The sequence below is a fragment of the Cercospora beticola genome, chromosome 5 (genome assembly GCF_033473495.1).
Source record: "Cercospora beticola chromosome 5, complete sequence".
Classification (NCBI taxonomy): Eukaryota; Fungi; Ascomycota; class Dothideomycetes; order Mycosphaerellales; family Mycosphaerellaceae; genus Cercospora; species Cercospora beticola.
The window spans coordinates 4183191-4206340 of record NC_088939.1 but is presented as its reverse complement, the minus strand read 5'-3'; the positions used below and the strand labels follow the sequence as shown (position 1 = coordinate 4206340).

The 23150-nt window shown below is 51.9% G+C and overlaps 12 protein-coding genes across 12 annotated transcripts; 4 read left to right on the top strand and 8 right to left on the bottom strand.

Moving 5' to 3' along the window:
- Positions 1-468: 468 nt before the first annotated feature.
- On the top strand, positions 469-2523 carry RHO25_008829 (uncharacterized protein; the record flags this gene model as incomplete). The annotated part of the gene is made up of 1 exon (XM_023604633.2): positions 469-2523. One exon carries the CDS (start codon positions 469-471, stop codon positions 2521-2523), a length of 2055 nt encoding a protein of 684 aa, XP_023460764.1.
- Positions 2524-3321: 798 nt separating this feature from the next.
- RHO25_008828 (uncharacterized protein) lies at positions 3322-4371 on the bottom strand (the record flags this gene model as incomplete). Its single annotated transcript, XM_023604632.1, has 1 exon — positions 3322-4371. The coding sequence occupies one exon, from the start codon at positions 4369-4371 to the stop codon at positions 3322-3324; it is 1050 nt and encodes a 349-aa protein (XP_023460769.1).
- A 458-nt stretch (positions 4372-4829) lies between these two features.
- RHO25_008827 (uncharacterized protein) lies at positions 4830-6462 on the top strand (the record flags this gene model as incomplete). Its single annotated transcript, XM_023604631.1, has 2 exons — positions 4830-5301; positions 5420-6462. 2 exons carry the CDS (start codon positions 4830-4832, stop codon positions 6460-6462), a joined length of 1515 nt encoding a protein of 504 aa, XP_023460770.1.
- Positions 6463-6749: 287 nt separating this feature from the next.
- On the top strand, positions 6750-8378 carry RHO25_008826 (uncharacterized protein; the record flags this gene model as incomplete). The annotated part of the gene is made up of 1 exon (XM_023604630.2): positions 6750-8378. One exon carries the CDS (start codon positions 6750-6752, stop codon positions 8376-8378), a length of 1629 nt encoding a protein of 542 aa, XP_023460767.1.
- Positions 8379-8501: 123 nt separating this feature from the next.
- Positions 8502-9086, bottom strand: RHO25_008825 (uncharacterized protein; the record flags this gene model as incomplete). Its single annotated transcript, XM_023604629.2, has 1 exon — positions 8502-9086. The coding sequence occupies one exon, from the start codon at positions 9084-9086 to the stop codon at positions 8502-8504; it is 585 nt and encodes a 194-aa protein (XP_023460768.1).
- Positions 9087-10004: 918 nt separating this feature from the next.
- On the bottom strand, positions 10005-10653 carry UBC2 (Ubiquitin-conjugating enzyme E2 2; the record flags this gene model as incomplete). Its single annotated transcript, XM_023604628.2, has 3 exons — positions 10005-10128; positions 10209-10433; positions 10547-10653. 3 exons carry the CDS (start codon positions 10651-10653, stop codon positions 10005-10007), a joined length of 456 nt encoding a protein of 151 aa, XP_023460505.1.
- Positions 10654-11656: 1003 nt separating this feature from the next.
- RHO25_008823 (uncharacterized protein) lies at positions 11657-12631 on the bottom strand (the record flags this gene model as incomplete). Its single annotated transcript, XM_023604627.2, has 1 exon — positions 11657-12631. The coding sequence occupies one exon, from the start codon at positions 12629-12631 to the stop codon at positions 11657-11659; it is 975 nt and encodes a 324-aa protein (XP_023460504.1).
- Positions 12632-12804: 173 nt separating this feature from the next.
- RHO25_008822 (uncharacterized protein) lies at positions 12805-14204 on the bottom strand (the record flags this gene model as incomplete). Its single annotated transcript, XM_023604626.2, has 3 exons — positions 12805-13858; positions 13919-14071; positions 14134-14204. 3 exons carry the CDS (start codon positions 14202-14204, stop codon positions 12805-12807), a joined length of 1278 nt encoding a protein of 425 aa, XP_023460503.1.
- A 553-nt stretch (positions 14205-14757) lies between these two features.
- Positions 14758-16011, top strand: RHO25_008821 (uncharacterized protein; the record flags this gene model as incomplete). Its single annotated transcript, XM_023604625.2, has 1 exon — positions 14758-16011. One exon carries the CDS (start codon positions 14758-14760, stop codon positions 16009-16011), a length of 1254 nt encoding a protein of 417 aa, XP_023460502.1.
- A 172-nt stretch (positions 16012-16183) lies between these two features.
- Positions 16184-18124, bottom strand: RHO25_008820 (uncharacterized protein; the record flags this gene model as incomplete). Its single annotated transcript, XM_023604624.1, has 3 exons — positions 16184-16386; positions 16441-17511; positions 17563-18124. The coding sequence occupies 3 exons, from the start codon at positions 18122-18124 to the stop codon at positions 16184-16186; spliced, it is 1836 nt and encodes a 611-aa protein (XP_023460501.1).
- A 687-nt stretch (positions 18125-18811) lies between these two features.
- RHO25_008819 (uncharacterized protein) lies at positions 18812-20119 on the bottom strand (the record flags this gene model as incomplete). Its single annotated transcript, XM_023604623.2, has 3 exons — positions 18812-18928; positions 18979-19144; positions 19203-20119. 3 exons carry the CDS (start codon positions 20117-20119, stop codon positions 18812-18814), a joined length of 1200 nt encoding a protein of 399 aa, XP_023460500.1.
- A 714-nt stretch (positions 20120-20833) lies between these two features.
- Positions 20834-22739, bottom strand: RHO25_008818 (uncharacterized protein; the record flags this gene model as incomplete). Its single annotated transcript, XM_023604622.1, has 3 exons — positions 20834-21002; positions 21065-22622; positions 22673-22739. 3 exons carry the CDS (start codon positions 22737-22739, stop codon positions 20834-20836), a joined length of 1794 nt encoding a protein of 597 aa, XP_023460499.1.
- Between the last annotated feature and the right edge of the window lie 411 nt (positions 22740-23150).

Genomic DNA, 23150 nt, shown 5'->3' with positions numbered 1-23150 from the left:
ATCGGGCAAGTAGAAACGAGGGTTCGCGGCTGTCGGTTGTTTTGCAAGTTTGCGAAAGCAGGCCCACAGCAACGCATCGTCTCCTGCACACTCATCACTCGGACCCGCGCCCGCAGACAAGCATGCGATCACTCCTGCTTGGCGAAGTGCACAAGTCCGGCCGAAGGGTGTCGCGGCGGGCAATAATGGCAACGAGGAGGGAGGCCATGTACGCGGCCGGCCAGCGTCCGCAGCCTCTCGCCCAACCTCGACACGTCGGTCCAGCGTTGTCGTGGCCCAGCAGCGCCTGCTCTGACGTATCTCATCTGGCGCTGCTCGTTGTTCACTGCAATCACTACTCGATGCTCTCCCTCCACCGCTGAGACGGTGGCTTTGCATCTTGACTTCAGGTTTTCTTACATGCAAACCCGGTGCAGCTGTCCAGCACGCCATCGCCCGGGCGCCCAACCTTACTTTTAACCTTGCAGCATGTCACAACACCAACGCAGCACGTCTCGGCACTTTCCCAATGCTCCGAGAAATCGCGCCAGCCTGACCGATGCCTTGCTGAACCAAGCACCAGAGCTTCCCGCCCAGCATAAACGAACAGATACGGCTGCCAAGGGCACGCCAAAGGAACACGAGTCCCCGCCCGAGTCCCCTCAGCGTGGGCCGCACTTTGGCGAGACGACACCTCAGATTGTTGCTGGCCAATGGTCTGGAGCACCTCTCACCTATGAAAATGGCAGCGCCGACAGATACTCCCAATCGCTTCCGAACTCCGAACGACTGAACGATACACGAGCATCCATTTCCTCCGACCACTTTGCAGCGAATCCCATGATCGAGCGAGTCGACCCTTCACAGGCCCCAGCAGTGACTCCGACATGGGCAAATCTACCCAACAAATGCCAATTGGCCATCCTCGCCGCATCCCGCTTCGTCGACTTCTTCCAAATGGCTGCCCTGCAGACTTTCATGGTGCACCAGCTCAAAAGTTTTGACCCAGAGCTGTCAGATGTGGTCATATCACATCAAGCGGGCGTGCTACAAGGCGCCTTCACAGCCGCCCAGATTGTCACGAGTATATTCTGGGGCAGAGCGGCAGATCAGCCAAATTTGGGCAGGAAGACGGTACTTCTAATAGGCTTGATCGGTACTGGATTTGGGTGCATTGGTGTAGGGTTCAGTAAAACATACGGACAAGCAGTATTTTGGCGATTTCTGAGTGGAGCCATAAATGGGACTGTGGGCTCGGCGAGGACAATGGTTGCGGAACTCACCCCAAAGCCATGGCACCCAAGAGCTTTCTTGCTATTACCCGCGGCGTTCAACGTCGCCAACGTGGCAGGTCCCATACTGGCTGGACTACTGGTGGATCCGGTGGTCAATTTGCCTGGTCTGTTTGGCCCAGGAAGCACGTTTGGGGGCGACATTGGTGTAACTTGGATGAAGAACCATCCTTACGCGGCAGCGAATTTGATGAGCACCGTGTTACTTTTTGCTGAAGCCGTCCTCGTGCATTTCTATCTGGCGGAAACACTTCCAGGAAAACACGCGAACGTCGAACCTTTTGATCCTATAGCCAAGGTGCGCAATATCTACGATCAAGTTGTTTTGCTGAAAGCTCGCGGCTTCCAGGCACTGCAAGAAAGCCAGAGGGAAGGCCTACTTTCCGGTCGAGAACGAAGCTCAGTAGAAATGGATCGATTGAACTCTACTGGGGAAAAGGAAGAAATAAGGCCACTGCAACGACTTTCCTTTCGCAGAATCTGGACTCCGAACGTACTCTGGACGCTGCTCAGCATAGCAATCTTTGACTTTCACATGGGCGCATTTGCTAATCTTTGGATTCTGTTTCTTGCAACGCCTCGAGAGTTTGTGCCACAGTCTGCGGGTCAGGATAGGACGCTTCATCCGAGGAGCGCATTCAAATTTGCCGCCGGTTTGGCTTTTCCCCCACCTACGATTGGATATGCCATGTCTATCATTGGCTTCATAGGCGTAGCCCTGCAATTCCTCCTATACCCTTGGGCGAACGGCAAATTTGGCTTGATGCGCTGCTTTCGAATGTCCTTGTTCTTCTTTCCAATGGCGTACTACCTTGCTCCATACTTGGCGCTCTTGCCCTCCACCACTGCGCCTCCCGAAGCCGCCAGTGGTGCCATTATCTGGCTTGGGATCAGTTTCGTCCTTTTTCTGCAAGTTGCAGCAAGGACTTTTGCGCTTCCAGCCTCAATCATCTTGCTCAACAATAGCTCGCCACATCCCAGTGTATTGGCTACTATCCACGGTATCGGAAACGCTTGCTCGGCAACTTTTCGAACCGTAGGACCTATATTGGCTGGTTATTGGTATGGGATTTGGACCGAACGCGGCATTGTTGGCATGGCTTGGTGGATCGTTGCTACGATAGCGGCGGTGGGCTGTGTTGCAAGTTTCAAAGTGCGGAATGGTAGTGGACACGAAATATTCTTGCCTGGCGAGGAGGGTGACCTTAAAGAAGCTGAGGCAGGGCCTGGGCGAAGTGGCGATAGCAGATGAGTAGATGCAAGCAGTCGCGGCGCCTGATCTGTCTTGACCGTGCTGTTACCGCGGCATGATCAGAATGACCGTCATCGCATTGCGAATCTGCGGCATCACAACACCCAGGCTTCTCGATTCATCTGCACGATACCAGCTCGTTACTACAGAAGCACTTTACTCTCCTGGATGCTGCTCGATCTGGAACCTATGCTCACTTACCGAAGCTTTAGGCCTCGAGCTTATGAAAGTGTAGCTCTCCAACTACTACGGCACAACAGCTAGGCTGTGCATCTGCGAATGGTCGATCGGAAGCACCAGCGCAGGCTGAAGGAGACGGGATCGTCATCGAATGGCTGACAGGAAGGCCGCGTCAGTATTCGTGGAGGCTTAAAAAACCTCGGGACCACAATCGCAACCTTTGCGTCAAGACGCGTCGAGACGCATCGAGACATGATCAAACTGCACCAGAAATGTACCCGGCGTGTCAGCAAATTCGTTGCAAGTCGCTGGACCACCTGACAGGCGTCGGGCAACTCCGCAGATCGACTGTTTCGGTGAAGTTCGTGTGGCAGAGCCTCCAGCGGACACATTCGCCATCTGATCACTGATGGCACATGAAAATTTACAATTCCCTATGGATGAGGTGGAGAACACAGATGTAAGTTGCAGTAGCATGTCAACCAGTGCGGGGCTGGTAAGTCGAGGTATTTCGGAATGGCATGAGCTTTGGCAACATGGACCCAATCGCATTCGGAGCCGATGCACTGCACGATATATCCGTTTCGACCTAGAATTAGGTAGGAGTCAACTCCTAGATCAATCGAGTAATGGAGGCTCCACCACGCCAGTCTGCTCAGTGATCAGAGAGTACGCCTCAATTCTCCTATGCCGCCCATAATCGAAAGTCTTCTCCTTCCCCTTCCTGCATTCCGCAAGATCAATCTCAGCCACGACCAACTCATCCTCCTTTGTCTTAGCCTCGGCAAGCACTTGCCCCTCCGGACTCACGATTGAACTGCCTGCGATCAGATCATACTTTCCATCATCGACGCCGCAACGCGCAGCGGAAATCGAGAAGCAAGCATTCATGTAGCTATTCGCCTGCTGCACCAGCCTCGAATGGAACAATGCCTCCTTTTCTTGCTCTTCGGGTGTCATCGTATTCGCACTTCCCCAGAGATGGCTCATATGCGATCCAGTGTTATACCCGAACATGAGAATCTCAGCACCCTGCAGAGTGTAGACTCTCCATGCTTCGGGCCAACGTCGATCGTTGCAGATTAGCATTCCCATTATGGGGTCGCCTTTACCATCTGTGTTTTCGCTGTTCGCAGTAGATGCGGATTTCTTCAATGCGTCCTGGACCAGACCTGATGCGCGAAAGGCTTTGAAGCCTAAATCGCCAGGTTTGAAATATCTCTTTTCTAACTGATTGGTGGCATTTGGATCCTCGAATGGCTCAACGCGGCCTGGGAGGTGGACTTTGCGGTATTTGCTTATAATCTTGTCCGCAGATGCGGAGTAGTAGACTGATGTGTTGTATCCAGTACTTTCTGGTGTTCGTTCGGCATATCCGATGCTGACATCGATGCCAAGTGCTTTCGCTTCCTCGAATAATGGTTTCACATCGGAAGACTGTGTAATGTCTTCGCCATGTTCGAAATACTTGTCGAGCTCCTCCTGGTCTTCGATGAAGTGACGTGGGAAGAATGTCGTGAGAGTGGCTTCGGGATATACCACGAGCTGTACTTTCTTCTCTGCTGCTTCGTGCAAGAGCTTGATCAATCGTTCCACTGTCTCCTTCTTCTCTGCTCCTTTGTGAACTGCGCCGACTTGTGCGGCCGCAACGATGATCTTTCTAGACATGTTGTGAGAGCTTGGTGAAGGGATGTGTGGTTGGGTTGCATTGATTGACGACTACCACGAACAGTGAATATACGCTTAGAGATATAATACATCTAGCTGTGCCTTCGCCTAGCTACCCGGAGCGGCCAGTTGAATAGAGTTCCACCATACGCATTGGATACCCTACAGCTCAGCAGAGCTCATCCTTCGCCGCATTTTCCGCCTATCTTGCCCGACAACCTTATCGAAGCGGCCAGGCTCTCGGCGGAGGAATGGGTTGCATCTGTGCCACTTCGATCGGCGGCAATGGAGAGTGAACACATAAGAGATGAGAGAGAAATGGTGGTAAGATGTGAGATTCGTGCGCAGCAGTAGAAGCATTCTATCTTCACTTACTCCCACATCACCATCCCTGTGTAGATCCGAGCTCCGCAGAGGATCCGACTCTTGGCACCAGTGCTGTGCCAGCGACCATAAACATGGACTTCGATCTAGTGGTAACGAACGGCATTTTGGTCACAGCGAGCGAAGTCCTGCCGGCAGGACTAGACATCGGTGTCAAAGATGGCAAGATCGCATGCATTGGCACGAATTTACCACGATCCTCAAAGATCAGGATCATAGATGCCGAAGGTGCCTACATCACCCCGGGAGGTGTAGACAGCCATGTTCATCTGTCGCAGAAGAATTCGCCGACTGGAGATACTTGGGAGACGGGCTCGCGTTCTGCCATAGCGGGAGGCACTACTACCATCCTCGCTTTTGCGTCTCAACCCAAGACTGAGCAAACACTTTGGCCGACGTTGGAAGACTACAAATCGAAGTCAACGAATCAGGTCTATTGTGATTATGGCTTCCATTTCATTCTCACCAACCCTACGCCTGAGATTATCCGAGATGAGCTGCCGGTATTGGTCGAGAAGGAGGGTATCACATCCGTGAAGCTTTATAGTACGTTCCACGCTACCCCGAGATGCAAGTTGCGGCGGTGGCATTGAGTCCTGCCTGTTTCTTGTTGACTCCCCAAGACTTGGTAAGAATGGGAGCTAACTGGTCGATCGATCTGCAGTGACCTACGAAGCCATGAAGTTGAATGATCGCGAGATCCTGAGGATATTATTCGCGTGTAAGGCGCTCGGCATGACGACCATGATACATGCAGAATCGCACGATATCATCAGCATGATCATCGAAGGTCTTGAGAGGAACAAGAACACTGACACTTTCTTTCATGCGATCGCTAGGCCCAGAATCGCCGAGGACGAAGCATCGTACCGCGCAATCTCTTTGGCGGAATTGGCCGATGCGCCCATGTTGCTCGTCCATATGAGCAGCGACGTTGCAGTAGCACATGTACGTGAGGCGCAGACTAGACTACTGCCCATCCATGCAGAGACTTGTCCGCACTACCTATTCCTGCTGTCTGAAAAGATAAAGGGCGAGCCACACGACCATTTCTCTGGGGCGAAGCATGTTTGTTCGCCGCCGTTGCGGCATGAAGTCAAGGATCTGGAAGGCTTGTGGCAGAACATCGCCAACGGGACGTTCACCACTTTCTCCTCTGATCACGCTCCGAGCAAGTACGACCATCCTGGCGGAAAGCAACTTGGGATCGTCGACGGCGTGGCCAGATTCTCCAAGATACCAAACGGACTGCCTGGTGTTGAGACTCGAATGGCACTGTTATTTGGCCAGACTCCAGCTTGCCAGGAGGCAGCAACTGCGAAGCTGAGTCTGCCACGATTCGTTCAGCTGACGGCAACCAATCCTGCGAAGCTGTACGGACTTGATGGCGTCAAAGGTAGTATCGCGCCGGGGTATGATGCTGATCTGGTCATTTGGCATCCCGGCAAGACAGGCGCGACCACAATCTCGCAAAGCAGGCTGCATCATGATATTGATTATACACCATTTGAAGGGATCGAGGTCGGAAATTGGCCCAGATATACCATCTTGCGAGGCGAAGTTGTTTGGGATCAGTCGCGAGGCATTGTTGGTCAGATGGGGCAAGGTCAATACCTGAAGCGAGGAAGAGGTCAGGTGCTTGTGGGTAAGACTGGCAATATACCGCGGGGCATGACAATGAATGAAAGAAAGTACTGGGCTGCGTAGATATGAAAATATGCCACACTGGGTCTTGGTCGTTGTTCTGCGCATGCATGTGAGCGACGACGTGAGACGGGAGGAAAGTGCGGATGGAATGCCTGAGGCTTCGGCCTGGATTTCAAGACCAATCCATCGAGCATGACTCTTCTCTGCACTGGACAAGCATGAGGTGTTGGCCTCTGCCGTCATTGTCGCGCTCCTATCAGACTGGATATACGTGCATCTCTCGAAGAAGATTTACATCCGCTGGTAAAGTCGCGTGTAGGGCGAGCCTCACTACTCAATACACGAAGATGGCCACAGATTACACGTCCTGGTCCAATGCAGACCTGATCAGACGTGTCAGCGAGCTGGAGGAACAGTTACGATCGCAGAACACGAGGCATACGAACGGACACTCTTCTCGAACATCACCCGCTCCCCCGAAGAAGAAGCCAAAGAAAGAACCCAAAAGGTTCGATGCGAGCAGATATCACACGCGCCTGATCGCATTAAAGTTTGCATATCTCGGTGGAAAGTACAATGGCTTCGAGCATCATGCGAACAATACGACGCCTCTACCAACGATTGAAGAAGAGCTGTGGAAAGCAATGCGAAAGGTGAAGCTCATCTTCCCTGAGCATAAACCTGGGCAAAGTGAAGAAGAGGTCTGTTGGGACGGCATTGAATACAGCAAATGCGGCAGGACAGATCGTGGCGTGAGCGCGTTTGGACAAGTTATAGGCGTACGAGTTCGCAGTGCGAGGCCGAAAAAGCAAGCAGCGCCCAACGAAGTGAGCGCTGGCGCAGAGAGTCAAGGCGCTGACAGTCCTATGCCAGATGCTGTTAAGGAGCCTCCGCCACCAGAAAAAGAGTTTGATCCTATACGAGACGAGCTCCCCTACATCCAGCTCATCAACCGTGTCCTGCCCTCCGACATTCGTATCCTTGCATGGTGTCCCGACCCTGGCGAAGATTTCTCCGCTCGCTTCAACTGCAAAGAGCGAAGGTATCGTTACTTTTTCACGAACCCAGCTTTTGCACCACTGCCTGGCAGCAAGCCAATCGAGAATAGTAAACCTGCAGAGGGATATCTTGACATCGAGGCAATGAATGTTGCAGCGAAGAAGTATGAAGGATTGCACGACTTCCGCAATTTGTGTAAAGTCGATCCCAGCAAACAGATCACGAACTGGGAGCGCAGAATATTCCATGCTGGTATACATGAAGTGGACCCGCACCACAATGCGGTAAGTGATGGCGCATCGCCAAAGCTTTACTACTTCGAAGTCCGTGGCAGTGCATTTCTATGGCACCAGGTCCGCCATCTCGTTGCCGTGCTGTTCCTTGTCGGTCAAGGCTATGAACAACCTAGCGTCGTGGATGATTTGCTTGATGTTCAGAAGACACCAGGCAAGCCGCATTATGAGATGGCGAGTGACGTTCCACTCGTGCTCTGGGATTGCATATTTCCCGACAAAGAGCAAGTTCTGAATGCCGATCACGCTGCGGATGATAGCGCAACGAAGTCCAGCTACCAGGACGCCATGAACTGGGTGTACATCGGTGAAGAAGCTGGCGGCCGAGAGCAGGCCAAGCGGTCAACCACTGGTGTTGAAGATGGTAAGCACGGGCGCAATGGCATCATGGACGAGCTCTGGGGCCTTTGGCGCAAGAGGAAAATGGACGAGGTCCTAGCGTGGAGTCTGATGAACGTTGTTTCGGCACAAGGGCAGAAGCCAGTCATCAGCGAAGTCGGCTCCCGGCCTATTGAACAAAGTGCTCGAGTCTTCGATGGCAGTGCTGTGCCTCGAACAGTCGGAACGTATATTCCACTGGCGAAACGCGAGCAGATGGAGACTCCAGATGCCGTCAATGCGCGCTACGCGGCGCGGAAAGGCCTAATGGGAAAACCAGCGCGTGATGTAGACGCTGATGAGTAGTCCAATTGATTTGGTTACAAATCCCACACTCATCCAGATTTTGGTTCGTACAGGCAAGCCCTGGCTCCTCTCCAGACTTGTTCCAGTAATTCACGTCGTGGTAAAATGCTCTGCTCGACTCCGTTAGAAAGTTCCAGTACGCGCCTCACTTGATACGGGATATACCGGGAAAACAACAACAACATCTTCCTCTCCCTCGACAACAATGCTTAAATAGTACCTGACCTCAAATCCTTTGAATGCCTCGTAGATGAAAATGTCTTGAATCAAGCTTGTGGGGATGAACCTGGTAGAGTTGGTCCAGAGGTAATTAGGACTACTGGTCGTAGTTTGGACTCCAAGACCTCGAATGACCAAAAGCGACTCCTCAGTATGCCCTCTTCGGAAGATGAGCAAGAATGTAATGAGATATATCGCGAGTCGCCAGGGGCCAGATAGGGAAGTGAAGAAGAGATATTTTGCGACCTGTCCGAGTGGACTGTGAACTACGAGAGACACCAATGAGTTTCCAGCATCCTGATGCTCAGCTTGCTTGTTCAAGGCTTGGTCGTATTCGAGCACGAGAGAGGCGAGAATGAGAAGACCAGCGAGGATCCGGAGTGACAAGGATATCGTGGTTCCGAGGCGTGATATTATGGTCTTGCTTGGAGATTGTGTCGATACAGTGTAGAGAACCGTCGTTTCCGTGGGTCGTTTCGTGGTGAGCATGATGGGGAAAATGAGAAATGCTACGATTGGGATGGAGTGCGATGTGATGTTGAACCTGAGGCTTGATGGGGGTCGGCGATAGTTTTACTCATTGGCTCGCTTAGACAAGACGCTAGCGGATGCCTCCTTCCAACTGACCTCGCCTCTTGATCTTGGCAGAATGGTCATGGCTTTGGCATGCAGCCTGATGCTTGCTATGCTTTTTCTGTGTCATGTTCCGCTGGAATCCTTCTCGTCGGTCATGATAAAGCTAATCCGGAATTCGGCTCCGTGGGACTGGAATGACCACGAAATGCTCATGCCACATTCGTCCGGCTGCTGCGGGAACTACTTCATGTCTGGCCAAGAAGACGCTACAATGCCGTTCTATCCTGCTCGCCGATGTTGGCAACGATACACAGCATGTGTGCAAATGAGATCGGATCAGGACGTACTGCCCTTGCATGTGATTTCTACAAAGCCGCATGCGCTGCTTAGATAGCCCGCTAGGAGACGAATACGGGCTGCAGGTGGTCTACAGATGCTGAATATATGTTAGGGCTTCAAGAAGTAGTCTATCGTTCGTTGCTCGCGCCCAACAGAATTCTTGTTGTAGTACAGTTGATACTATCAGACGTGAATGTCGTGAGAATTATGTTCCAGACAAACAGCACCATAAGCCTGATTGTTCGTCAGAAACACGAAGTGTTTGAAGCTAACTATAGGAGTCATACCATCATGCAAGCATTACTGACGCCTAGCCATAACGCCACGCTTTAATTCATTCCCAAACGCAAAGACGTCGGTGTCTGAGCGCAGCCGTATCTGTAACGACGGCTTGTAGGTATCATTGCCCTCAAGGCAACCAACTCCGTACTGCTCCTACCACCATTGTGTTGCTGCAAATGCCCAATCTCATGCAAATGAGACAAATCGTCCTCAGTCCTCCCAGCTCTTCTCCACAGTCTCTCGAACTCGCTTCGTGTATTCCTTTCGGTTGTCTTTGTAGAGGTTGCTCGCTTCCACGTTCGCCGGACTCGATGTGTTCGGATCGTTCAGGAGACTAGTTAGTGATCAGTCAGTATCGTTACAGGGCAAGCGCCCATATATAGCCCTGAGAGGGCCTGTTTCGTATCCACTCACCTTTGAACACTCGTCAGAATAGCCGCGACATCGTAGGTCGGACTCCATCTGTTCTGCAAGATATCCAAGCACAGCTCTCCGGTTCCATACACGTTTGGGTGAAACATTTGGCTGATGAATTTGACTCCTGGAGGCTTATTCGGATACTGCTCCTCGAAATGCATCACGAGTCTGAATGTGCCGTCTTCGAATGGTGTGTCTGAAGGCCCGATGATGACCGCGTTCCTGTGCACCAGCTTAGCCCGTGTTCATGATCTAAGCGACCTTTTGTGCTCGTCGCCATTCGACCTCGACCTGAGTCCGGGCTGTGCGATCGAGCTTATGCTGGGGAGCCATACCACGTCATCACATTGTCTGCGATGGGACTTGCGCTGACACCAGCTGGAGGGTCGGTTTGCATGCGCTTGAAGTCGCGCATCAGTCTTCTCCGCGCTGCCGTGGACATGTTGACTGCTGTTCTTTCTCTCTTTCCAGCCAACTCTTGCTCACAGCTCGATTCTCGTGCCTGGTTTCTCGTTTGCCGCTTGCTGGGATGTACAGTGTTGGTGTGATGTGGACCTCAACGTAGGTGAGTATGTTTGTTCGTTTGCGGTCGAAGATGAAGATGCGGTGTGGGCGTGTCGAGTCCGGCTGTGGTAGAATCCGATCGAAGTCCTGGCCTGGGTTGACGGCACCCGTCACTGCCTTCACCGTGATGAGTTATGAGTGGGGCAAGGCACGTGCTCAGCAGGAGCAAGTGCCGAACCGCCTTCCCCGGCCGGTGGCTGTTTTCAGGGTTCTCGTTCACAAATCGCCCAAGATACATCAATCATGTTCACTTCGTCGCAAAGCAGATATATTGACGCTTCAGAGACAGATACACGATCGCGTTCAAAGCTATCAACACAAGAACTGACCTCCTCTCACGAATTACCGCCTTCGTCCTTCCACCTCCTAAATTTCTCCTTAGAGAGCCCTCCTCCCGTCATATCAGTCTCATATCGATACACCCTCATCTGTGTTGCATAGTCTTGTGGGTTTGTTCGTGCATATCGGTTCGGCAACCGCTTGAGTCCAGTTTGACGATCCCCGAAGAACATTCGGAGTGGCTGAGCTTCGGGCCTCTGCATATTTCTGGTAGAATCTCCTTCGCTCAACGCAGAGCTATCGATACAGTTCCCGGGGCACGAAAACCGCTGGCATAAGCAGTGCACTTGTGGCGTGGAGCCCCAGCCTCGAAAGCGAGTGCGTAGTTCGTCATTCTTGCTGGCAAGCTCTTGCTGCTCCATGGATGGCTCATAAAATGATGGCAACATTGCTGGTTTTTGCGGATCAGAGTGGCAGTGGCAGGAGCGTTTAATGTCGGCTTGACGCCGACATCATTCACGACTACCTTGTCAAACCATCATCTCGAAAGCCGCCACGAGCCGCATGCAATACCAGCACTGCGCAAGTTAAGATGATTTGCATCAGCGTCCGTGCCAGAATTCGTCCAAGTGCTGCTGGCGCACTTCGAAAGCCCAGTGGTGGCAGGTCTGATGCATGACGGGTGAAACTTCAACACCCTCCTCATCTTCTCCATCATCGAACACAGTCCTGACACCTGCCTGGCCATACTTCTTCAGCAACATCCGTCTCCACCTGCCTGTTTCGCCAACGCACTTCTTCCATCGGGACACCTGCCTATCGTCGTCTTCACATCTTCGGCCTCGGAAAAACCTCGTATACCATTGGAACCAGCCTCGCACATCGTGCTCATGAGATATCCAGCCTGCAGCCTCCCATTCTTCGATGGACTGTCCGCACGGCACTTTGTACTTGTTCACATCGGGATCATACTGCGGACTGGTCAAGAATCGTTCCACATTCAAGCCCGAAATCCAGGGCTCCGGAATTTCTTTCCAATCGTCTTCGACTATGATCCCAAGCTTTCTCGATCGAAGAGGGCGATAGTACGATCCTCCGAAACAGCCTTCTCTCAGCATTTCCTCGGGCGACTTGTTCGGCGTGAAGTCTGGGTAGTCTTCGAAGTGGAAAACTTGATCTCCATCTCTGGTTGGAGGAGAAGCCGTCGACGACCATGCAGTCCAGCCCTCACGGATCTCATCGATGTTCTTGCTTGGCACCAAAGGCTCATCCTCGCCTTTGACTATTGAGCCTAGATTTGAACCACCGGTCTTGCCCTTCTTCACCGCCGACCGAGGTAAAGCTATAGGCCGTGCTATCTCGTCTTCGTTATAACTTGGCTTTGATGGCGCTGCTGCTATCCGAGCCGAGCTCCTCGCTGGCGCAGTCTGTTCTTGAAAGACCTTGCGCTTCTTGGCCGGTGGTTTGCCATCAGTATTCCGCGCTACCTTAGGGACGACAGGTTTGATATCGAGATCAGCAAGCAATTTCTGATTCTGCTTGATCTTCTCAAGCCGCCGCGTCTCGTAATCATTCATGATTCCTCCACCACTTTCTGTTGTCATAAGAATGAAAAGTTAAAGGCAAGGACTGATGGACAGCTGGAGCTACGATGGTACATGTACGAGTCTACAATTATGACGTCACGCGTTACAACGCGTCCCCATTTCATTAACGATGTACTGTAGCGGTGGTAGCATCACATCTATGTCTAAGCAATAACACCATTTGCATCTTTCTCTTTCTGCTCTTCTCGCTCCTTCGAGTGCTGACTGAGTCTGCCAGCGTGCACATCTTCGAGCACATTCTTCACTTCTTTCAAGAATCGAGTAACTTCAGGCTCCGTCCCAACAGTGACGCGGATGCACCCCAGACACCCTGGTTCTTTACCTCTGAAGCGAACCACAACTCCTCGTCGCTCTGCAAGCCTTTCATATACTTGCAAGGCGACCTCATTACTGGGTTTACCGGCAGAATCGGTCATCTCCACAAGCAAGAAGTTGCTTGCCGTCCCGCCCCGGAAGCGTCCAACGCCTGTAATCTTCGGCATCTCTGACAGAAGTCTGTCTCGTTGCTGGATGATCTTTTCACGGTTCTTGTGGCCTACTTCGAGATTTTGAGGCTGCAGTGCCTGAATGGCGAGCTGTGAAGTCGGATTCGGGATGTTGTAGGGGGCTTTCATGTTGTTAAGCAAAGTCGCCACCTCTGGGCTTGCAAAGGCTGCGCCCAAACGAATACCAGCGAGGCCAAAAGCTTTCGACATTGTCTGCATGACTACAAGGTTGGGCCACTCCGCCACCCATTCGGCGAGCGACGTGCCTTCGGGTGCGAAATCGATGTAAGCCTCGTCGAGAATAACAAGACCGTTCCATGTGGGGTGCTCCAGAATTTTCCGAACAGCTTCCTTGTCGACGAGGTTGCCAGTGGGGTTGCCAGGGCTGCAAAGGTAAACCATTTTAATCGATGGATCGGCCGACAGTGCCTCGTTGATCTTGTCCGGTTGTGCAGCAAAGTCGTTGTCGACATCTAAAGGCACCTTCACGATACCAACATCGTTCACTTGGGCGGATACGCCATACATGCCATATGTAGGCGGACAGGTGACGATCTTGTCGTGGCCAGGTTTGCAGAATGCTCGCAGCAAGGCATCGATAGCCTCATCGCTTCCAACGCCCACGAATAGGTTCTCTGGTGTCAGATTCTTCTTGGTGTGAACGTGGGTGTTTCTCAGATTAATCAGGTGCTGTTTCAATTCGTGCTGGTGACTGTCTCATCGTCAGTATATGTGTATGCGTGAGTCACAGAACAGTGAAATCTTCACATACGGATCAGGGTATCGATTCAGACCAAGCAAATCGATCTCAATGCTGGAAGAGGAGCCATTGGCGAGCTTGCCGTCATTGTTCAGCGCCAAACCAGGTCCAAAGGCGTTCTCGTTGGCATCCAAAAGAATGTTGGTGCCGTCATCCTTGTAGTCACTTTCGAAGTGCAATGTCAGCCATTGAGTTCTGTGAAGTGATGGTCAACAAGCGAAACATACTCTCTGGCACATCTGTAAGGCTCGAGAGCCAGGATGTTGGGCCTCGCGCACTTTGCTAGGTCGAATGGCATCTTTGTATTTGGTTGTCTCGAACGTTCAAGATGCGCATTTTGGTCTAGCAGGGACGCATCGGCGGATGCAGTTCTTCCGAGACCCGACGTGAGTCTTTCCGACTGTCCGAGACGCTATGCATGTGATGCCTACAGGGGTGCGAGCGTGTGGCAGTGTCGTCGCAAAGAGTTCTTACAAATTCCGTCACCCGACACTTTATCATATTTGTTATACGGAGCACGAAGTTCTACTGCCTGTGATCTTCCAGCGGCCGTTCGGGGCTTTCAAACGAGCGACGATCGGGAAACCGCGGATAGGCCGAACATGTCAACGTTCCACAGCACGCGTCAAACTTGATTCGCAACAACGACGTAACCACCTTTTCCTTGTCGGCACGCGTCGAATACCTGCGCGCACATCTTTCGACAACCGCTTATTCAGTATAGCGGACGACTTCACTGCACGCATCCTCACCACCTAAGCAATCCAACCCTTCCCCGTCAGCTCCGCAGCGGTCCGGCAGCTGCGCACACGGTGCATATTGCGCCAGCACCTGCAGCAGCTCTACCCAAAATGTCGTCGCAGTACCAAATTCCAAACACGCCCCGCGTGATCTCACCTTCACCGACACCCTCCGAGACCAGCGGGAAAGAGGGCTACTTTCCCCCAACGACGCGGTCAAAGGGCAAGCGTGCGAGCGCGTCAGTGGAGCCTATCGAGGAGCACGCGACCGATAAGCACAATGAGCTCGGCGTTCATGAGGAAACAGATCCCGACTTGATGCGCGCCAGGAGCAGAAGTCGCAGTCCGCAGATCAGACGAGAGTCGTTAAGAATGACAGCGAATGCGAATGGAACTACGACTGGAGCGAAGACAGCTCTGCCGCCCAATTCCGTGAAGACGAGACGGAAATTAGACGAGAAAGCACTCACGAATGGGTCTGCGAAAGAGCCTGCACAACAGAATGGACTGCTTTCGCCGGCAAGCGCAGTTCCACAAGGCTTTGGATCAGCATATTGGCGAAACTTGTCCCGAAGTCCCAGCCCATTTGGCCTAATCCCCATACATCGCGAATGGCGTGCATTCGTTCACAAGCATGAAATACCACGCAAGGTGCTGCATGTCAGTATTGGGTTCTTGACGCTCTTCTTATACTACCAAGGCGCCCAAACGAGCTCAATACATCCTCTTCTTCTCGGCCTGGGGATACCGATATTCTCGGTCGATTTGATTCGTTTTCGATGGCCGGAGTTCAACAGGATATACATACGATGTCTGGGCGCATTCATGAGAGAAAGTGAGGCGCACGATCGATACAACGGAGTCATTAGCTACATCGCAGGCTTGTGGGTAGCTATGTACTTTTGCAGGAAAGATGTGGCTGTCATGAGCGTTCTGCTTCTCAGCTGGTGCGACACGGCCGCGAGCACGTTCGGAAGACTCTGGGGAAAGTATACACCTAGGATAAGGCGGGGAAAGAGTTTGGCTGGATCTCTCGCGGCCTTTGTGATCGGAGTGGCCAGTGCGTTGTTGTTCTGGGGTCTCATTGCCTCGAATACGCCGGAAGAATACAACCAGGGTGTGAATAGCTTCGCGTTCCAAGGCGTTCTCACTCTACCTGCTCCAGCGAGAGAGTACCTGGGACTGAGTCCGAAGCAGGCCACGATCGCTGGTCCTTTGGCACTAGGCGTCATGTCCGTGGTTTCTGGTTTGATCGCCAGTATCAGCGAGGCCATCGACTTGTGGGGCTTGGACGACAACCTGACGATACCTATGTTATGTTCGGTCGGCCTGGGTGCCTTCTTATGGGCTTGCGGGAGCAGCTGATAATTGTTGATAGTAATAATGCACATATCACGACTCTTGTTACGACCAAAACTCTTTCATGTATCCGGTCCGAGCATGCGCGCGTAGCGCCGAGAATTCTATACGGAATGTTATCTACCTTGTCCAACAAGCAACCATGTATGCGGAGTGCCTCGACTGGCGGCGAAGCGGACTACTGGCGGCCGTTTGACGATGATCGCCCAGCAGTTTGATTCGCATTATTACCGCCAGCACACTGCGCCTGCAGTGGATGGGCTTCCGTATTGAACACCCACGCTGACAGATCCACAACGCTCCCATCGACAAAGGTCAAGTAGAGATACTTCAAAACTTCAGCAAAGAAGAAACTATCGAGGTTGTTGCTCATAGAGCCACCTACGTGCATCAGCATCTCCCCATTTCAACGCCAAGTTTCAGAAAATGACTTACCATACGGCATATCAACATTATTCACCGCAGCAAAAGCTTCAGCTGTCCTCGCAGTCGTATTAATCGCCTGGAAAATTCGCCAATTCGCATCAGCCCATTTCTGATCACCCGTAATTCGATAAGCGTAGAAGACACTTTCCAGCGGCTCAGGTCTCGAAAACCAATTCTCCAAATTATTCGGAATGAACCAGCCTCGTGCTGCGGCAGAACGAAGAGCTGCAGCATCGTTCTGGAAATTCTTGTTCACTGTATTGCCTTGCTGGTCGGACCAAGACCACACGAGAGGCCCTAGACCTGTGGTGGAGGTGTTGTACAAATGATAGCAGCCTGCTGTCCAGTCCACACCCAGCTGAGTGATCTTTGGATCGTCTAGGAGAGCTCCACCAAGCAGCCAATTCCCGCCTGCGAAGCATGAGAAATCATCTGCGAGATTGTCTACTGTGCCGTTTTCGGATAAACGAGATACGAAGGAGAGTTGATTGAAGCCTCGAGGGTGGATGACCAGGTTGTCGATTGTGGTCTGCGTGGCTTTGACCCAGAAATCTTTGTATTGTTGTGCGACGTTGGATGGGGCGTATTGGTAGTATTTGATGAGGTACTCCAAGAAGCTGTCGACTCCTGCTTGCCAGCCGCCGTCTTTTGTGAGCATGTTACCGGTTTCAACATCGAATTGTGTGCCGATTAGGTTGGTCAAGGCAGGTGCGGGTGAAGGGTTGATTAAGTAGCTGTCTGCTTTTTCGACGATTTCTCGATAGCTTGAGTTTCCTGTTAGATCAGACAGCCGGCCCCACTCGAGGAGGAATGTTCCTATGGATGCTGCGTTGGTTGAGTTGTAGGTCGTGTTTGTGACTGGGTCTGTATAGGTGTCGTAGACTGGCTCATTAGAAGTGAAGTTGGCAAACGCAGCGGGAAGGCCTGAGGGCGTATTGAAGCCATACGCAACTTTATCGGCAAGTATTGTAGCTTGTGTTAAAAGCATATCGATCTTCTGCTGGTCGTATGTGCCGAATTGGCCGCTCTTGATGAGGTCGTAGGCACCTAGCAGTCCGCCGATGTAACGAATGTTGGTTTCTGAAAGGCCATTAGTAGAAACCACAAGAAAACGTCACTTCTGTATCTCACCAAACAGATTCACGCCTTCATCCGCCTCAACGAACTCCGTCTTCGTGAAATCAACTCCCGAAATAAAGTCCAACATATCATTCACAATGTCCGTCAATCCCATAATAATGGCAGTATCAATGGAATCGACAATCGTAAGCCCCCAGCCATATCGATTATTCGTACCATTCAAAGCCAGAGGCCCCAACTCGTCGAATCCATTCGCATACTTGACATAAGCATTCCAGCCATGCAAGAAAGCCTCCTTCACAGCAGCAGCTCTTGTCTCATCAGCTCGGATATTCGAAGACTGCACATTCTTGCAGGAGCCGATGCTGTTAGAACTGGTGATAGGACTGGTAGTATTCTTGCTTGGAACAGGCGGTACAGGCGGAGCTTTCGTAGCAGCGGGATTATTGTAGACGGTTCGAGTGATGGTCAATGTCGGTTGTTGGCCGTAGCCATTCGGAGCTGCGGGTGCTGAAGGCTGCTGTAGCGGAGGAGAGTAAGCGGCGGGACTATCGAGATTCAAAGCTAAAGCGGCAGTTGCCAGACAAAGAACGAGTGGAACGCGTGCGAACATCGCGAAACGAAAAGACTGTGGAGAATGAATGAATGTGTGAATGCTTCCTACCTGAGAATTGCGTTCTCTAACTTGCACACCATCGGAGTTGTAGATGTGTAGTCCTGGTGACCTCCGTGCTTCGTGCATGGTACATATTCATAGCCGCAATTTCTTGGTGCATGGGGCTCCTGGACGTCAGACGTGGATGTCAGCAAATGCCAGCTTACAGACCTGGATTACCTGCTCCATTCTCAACCGGATGTCCCATGTTCGGTAGTACTCGCGAGCATCCCGTTGCTGGCGCAGGCGATTCCACTACAAAGTCATTGTGTCTTAGGAAGTAGTGGACAGTGAGTTGACAGTTGGCCTGGGTCTTGGCGTGAGGCTTCGTATTCCTTGCTATTGCATGACATGCTGTTTCAGATGCAAGGATTCGGCCACCGAATGGTCGCGTGTACTGACGACATACTGCTCTCGTCTCCGCTCGAGTAAGCCGTACGAGACAGCGAGAAGTCGAGACATTGACCAGAACGTCAGATGGGCAGCGGAAACGATTCAGAGGGCAGTCTGCACTGTAAATATGCATTGCTTCGAGTTATTCGGTTTCACGGGAAATATCTTGCTATCACAACTCGCTCTTCTGATCTTGACTATACATTCTGCCGTTACTTCGTGGACTTCATGCTCTTTTCCGCGATGTACATACTAGTTATCGACAACGCTAAACTTGAATTTGGCGTAGTTGACGATCGGAGGCGTGGTGGAGGAACCAATCTGGTATTCCTGGCGGCCCCATGCTGGGTTGTTGACGCCGTCGATCCACTGAGAAGCTGTCAGTCGCGCACTAGAACAAATAAAAGCGGAGGACTTACATCTTGTGTCTCAATCACAATGCAGCCGTACTTCTCGACATAAGTTGTGCTGCCTTCGATATGCTGCTGGCTCTGCTTGACTGGAATGGTTCCGTTCTGTCCGTTGCAGGTGTAAATTTGGACACCATTCTGGTCTGTCTCGACGGCCAATTGAATTCCCGTTGCTCTGTTGCACAAGTCAGTTGCTGCTGAAATTCACTTTTGCGTACTAGTAAATGACTTACGGCGACCAAAGCTTGAGCACTTCGAGGCTCGGATCTTTCTGTGAAGCATATGGTGAGCGATCAGTGATGAACGCATTGTCGACTCCCGTGCAGCCAGTTCCGCACGCGCCCTCGGTGTTTGGAATGTTGTCGCCAATAACAGTTCCAGGCTTTGTGAAGTCGAGACCTGTGCCTTCTGTAAGACCAATGCTGCCATTTGGAATCAGAATGCCATCTGTTTGGATGTAGCGCTTGGCGTATGGCAGCTCAAGTGTATCGTTCAAAATTGTCTTTGCGTCCTCATTGACGTAAGCGCCCAAGTTCCAATAGACATGATTGGAAAGCATGATGGGTGTGGCATCGTTGATCGGGATCGAGACGAGGCGCGAGGTCCAAGATCGGTCGTCCTCGAGAGTGTATGTAGCAACGTTGAGCACATCACCCGGGAAGCCTTCCAGACCAGCGTCGTAGAAGCTGAATGTAATGCTGTTGTTTGTATGGCTGACGACTGTCCAGTTGCGCTGGTCATATCCAACATCGCCACCGTGTAATGTGTTGATCCCGTCGTGCTCATTCTTGGGGATATCGGAAGTCTCGCCGTCGAGGGTGAAGGTGCCGTTCTTGATGCGGTTGGCATAACGTCCTACGATGCATCCAAAGAAAGTGTGGTTGGTCTCGGAGTCTTCCAGATAGCGGGCACCTTCATCGTAGCCGACAGCAACGTCCTGCGGGTTTCCGTTCTTGTCGGGAACGTAGAGATGTGTCAAGCGCGCTCCGTAGGGAATGAAGGTCGCATTGATGCCCTCTGCGCTGATGGTATATGCCTTGAACGCATCGCCTGAGAATTCCGGATACGGCGCAGTTGTCGCACCGCCATAACCACTCTGCGCCGACACGACAGTCGCTGCGACCAGTAAGCAGCTCACGGAGGACAACATGTTGAAGTTCGATCAATGCAGTTGCCAGTAGCGACGAGCACGGCACAAAAGTCAACACAAGAGAGGGAAGCTTCGGACAACGCTGACCTCACCGCGCCCACGGCCGAGCTTTTATAAGCTCTCTAGTTAATAGGTTCATGCTTCTGCAGGAACCAAAAATGAGCTGGAGCTTGTGCATGCATGGTTTTTCCAGCGGTGCAACGTGGAGATGGGCGCATGAACATCCCTGGCGCGCCCGTGGTTGGTGCATCGCCTCGCTTGAGCGCCTGATTCGATGCTCACTGCTCGCCGCGTGGTGCGCGTGCGGAGAAATGCATATTGCTGCTCACGCCGCAGGATGACATGGAGCGTCTTTTGGGTTAAGATCAGAGTGAAGGTGACGGAAGAATTGAAACGCTCCAATCTCGTCATGTGCTGGTGGAGCCGGCTAAGATCGTCTGCCGCTCGTACCGGAAATGAACCGGGGACGTGGAGTAGTTAGAGTGTGGAGAGGCAAGGAGGGCATCTCACACACAAACCATTGTCTTGCACGTTGTCACACCGCATTGTTCTTATGCTGCTGTCTCCCATTCGGACGATATGTAACGCTACAGTATACACACTCATAGATGCCCGATCTAAAGAGCCAATGCAACATAGGAAAACGCTCATTACACGCGACACATCGCCCTCTACCAGCACCACCACCAGCTTGCACATCAGTCGTAATATCCTCTACACTCCATCATCAGTCATGTGAACGACATTCTTGTTCGTCCACGCCTGCCAAGTATCGCACTGCTCAGTCATCTGTCGTGGAATTTGCATCTGCTTGATATCCTCCGGCCTCTCGATAACAGTCCAGACGAACCCGGCTGCCGAGTGCCATGTCAAATGACAATGCCTAGAAAGAGCAAATTGTTAGAATCGTCTCAACAATACCAGAAACTCCAGAAAATTACTCACAAAGTCCAAACCCCAGGGTTATCCTGCAGCCACTGGATCACAATATACTCCCCAGGCAGGAGCATAAACACGTCTCTCCTCAACGGATTCTCCGGATTCACAATATGTCCATCCCAGCAATTACCATAGTCTCGATCAGGAGCTTCTATATCAGCCGCAGCGACGCCATCAGTGCGACCGAAGACGAAGTTATTATCAGTGCAAGGACCTTCCGCCAGAATAAACATGTTGTGGCCGTGAAGATGCATCGGGTGAGGCATTTTGCCCGTGTTCTCAATCACCATGAGGATCGAATTGTTCGTGCCGTAGTTGTGAGCGTTGAGGATTGAAGGGAAGTCGAGGTTTCCCTTCTGAGCTTCCATGAGCATAGGTTTGTTGTAGTCGGTGCGGAAGGTGCGGCCTGCCATGTACCAGAGCAGATGCGTGCCGTTGACTTGGGCGGAGATGGGAATCACGCTCTTGGATTCTGGCATGGGAGGTGTGATTTTGTAGAAGGGCACACTTTGTGCCAAGTCGTCGTTTCCACAGTAGGTGTTGTAGGCATTGGGTCCGGGCATCGAGATTGGTAGAGCTTCAGTGTCTGCGTTTTCGTAGTAGATCGCGGCTCTGGCTTCTGTCTGACCTTGTGCTTCACTGCAAGGCGCGATGAATGAGCGCATCCAAACGGCGCTGGAGGGGTCTCTGTTGAAGGTGACGAGGATGTCGGTTCGTTGTCCGACGCTGAGAGTGACGTGATCGGTCTTGTATGGCACGACTGGCACAAAGTCGTTCGCAATGACTGTCATCTCGTGATCATCAATAGTGAACTTCATGGTTGCTGAACATGCTGCTGAGATCAGTCTGAAGCGATAAGTCTTGCCTGACTGGATACTGAAGCCTGCAACTGAAGCGTTCATCGCGCCATAGTATGGGTTCAGTCCGTTGATGAGGACATTGTCTGACGGCGGAATCTTCGCGTTCGGGAAAGGCGCCATGAGGTCGTCTACCAGATCTTGGTAGTATGCGTGTACCCAATCGCCCAGCATTACTGGTCCGAGGTCTTCATCGTACTCTGCGTTTGTAGGTCCATAGATGACGATAGGTCCGTAAAAGCCGTTGGCCGACTGTCCGTCAAAGTGTGAGTGGTACCAAGCACTTCCGTACAACTCGGCTCGAGTTCGGTAAACGAATGTCTCTCCTGGAGCGATAGGGCATTGATGTACCCCAGGAACACCATCCATGTACGGCGTGCCTTTTTGCAGAAAGCCGTGTAAGTGTATCGCCGTCCCTTCATCTAGCCTGTTCGTCACTGTAATCTCGATGTTGTCTCCCCAGTTGGCTTCGATAAGAGGACCAGGAAACTGATTGTTGACGAGTATACATTCCATGTCTACTCCATCAGGAGCACATTGCCCTCGTGCGATCTCGAACACGTAGTATCGAGTGACGCCAGTTTCCGGCCATGTTTCGTAGTAATTTGTGTTGTTGGCTGTCATATCGCCCCACGGTATTGCATCGGGCGCGGCTCCATCGTTCTCCAGCCATGGTGGGAGGTGTGTTCCATTCAAGTGTTGTAGTGCTTGCGGGTGTCAGCTCTTTTCGTAAGGATGATGGTGTCTATCAACTTACTGCTAGGCCAATGAGCAGCCGCCTGCCTGATTCCCAGTGCTAGCACTGCAGCTTTTGCCAAAGACATGCTGGAGGATTGTGTTATGCCGCAACGACGGACAATACCATCGACAGTGATTGTGATCAACACAAACACTCTGTTGCTGGTCTTGTTCTCAGGAAGTGATGTTGCTTGAGCGAGTTTGAGCACCTGTCAACTGCAAGTACTCTTTTGTATAGTGCAGAATGGTGTCCACACCACTAAATACATTGGAATTGCCATGGTTGCGACACTGCAACCTGGGCAACGCACAGCACAAACGATTGCCAGCCTTCTGCAACGAGGCAGGTGATCGAATCGACAATGCCTGGGCTTGCGGTACGCCGTACGTTGGTAAAACGATGGTGTTGCCACACGATTAAATGCCCCAGTAGTTGAACCAAGTCAGCTGTCAGATCCACCGGAGAGGCTGTAGTCACCATGGCAAGGCAAAGGGTG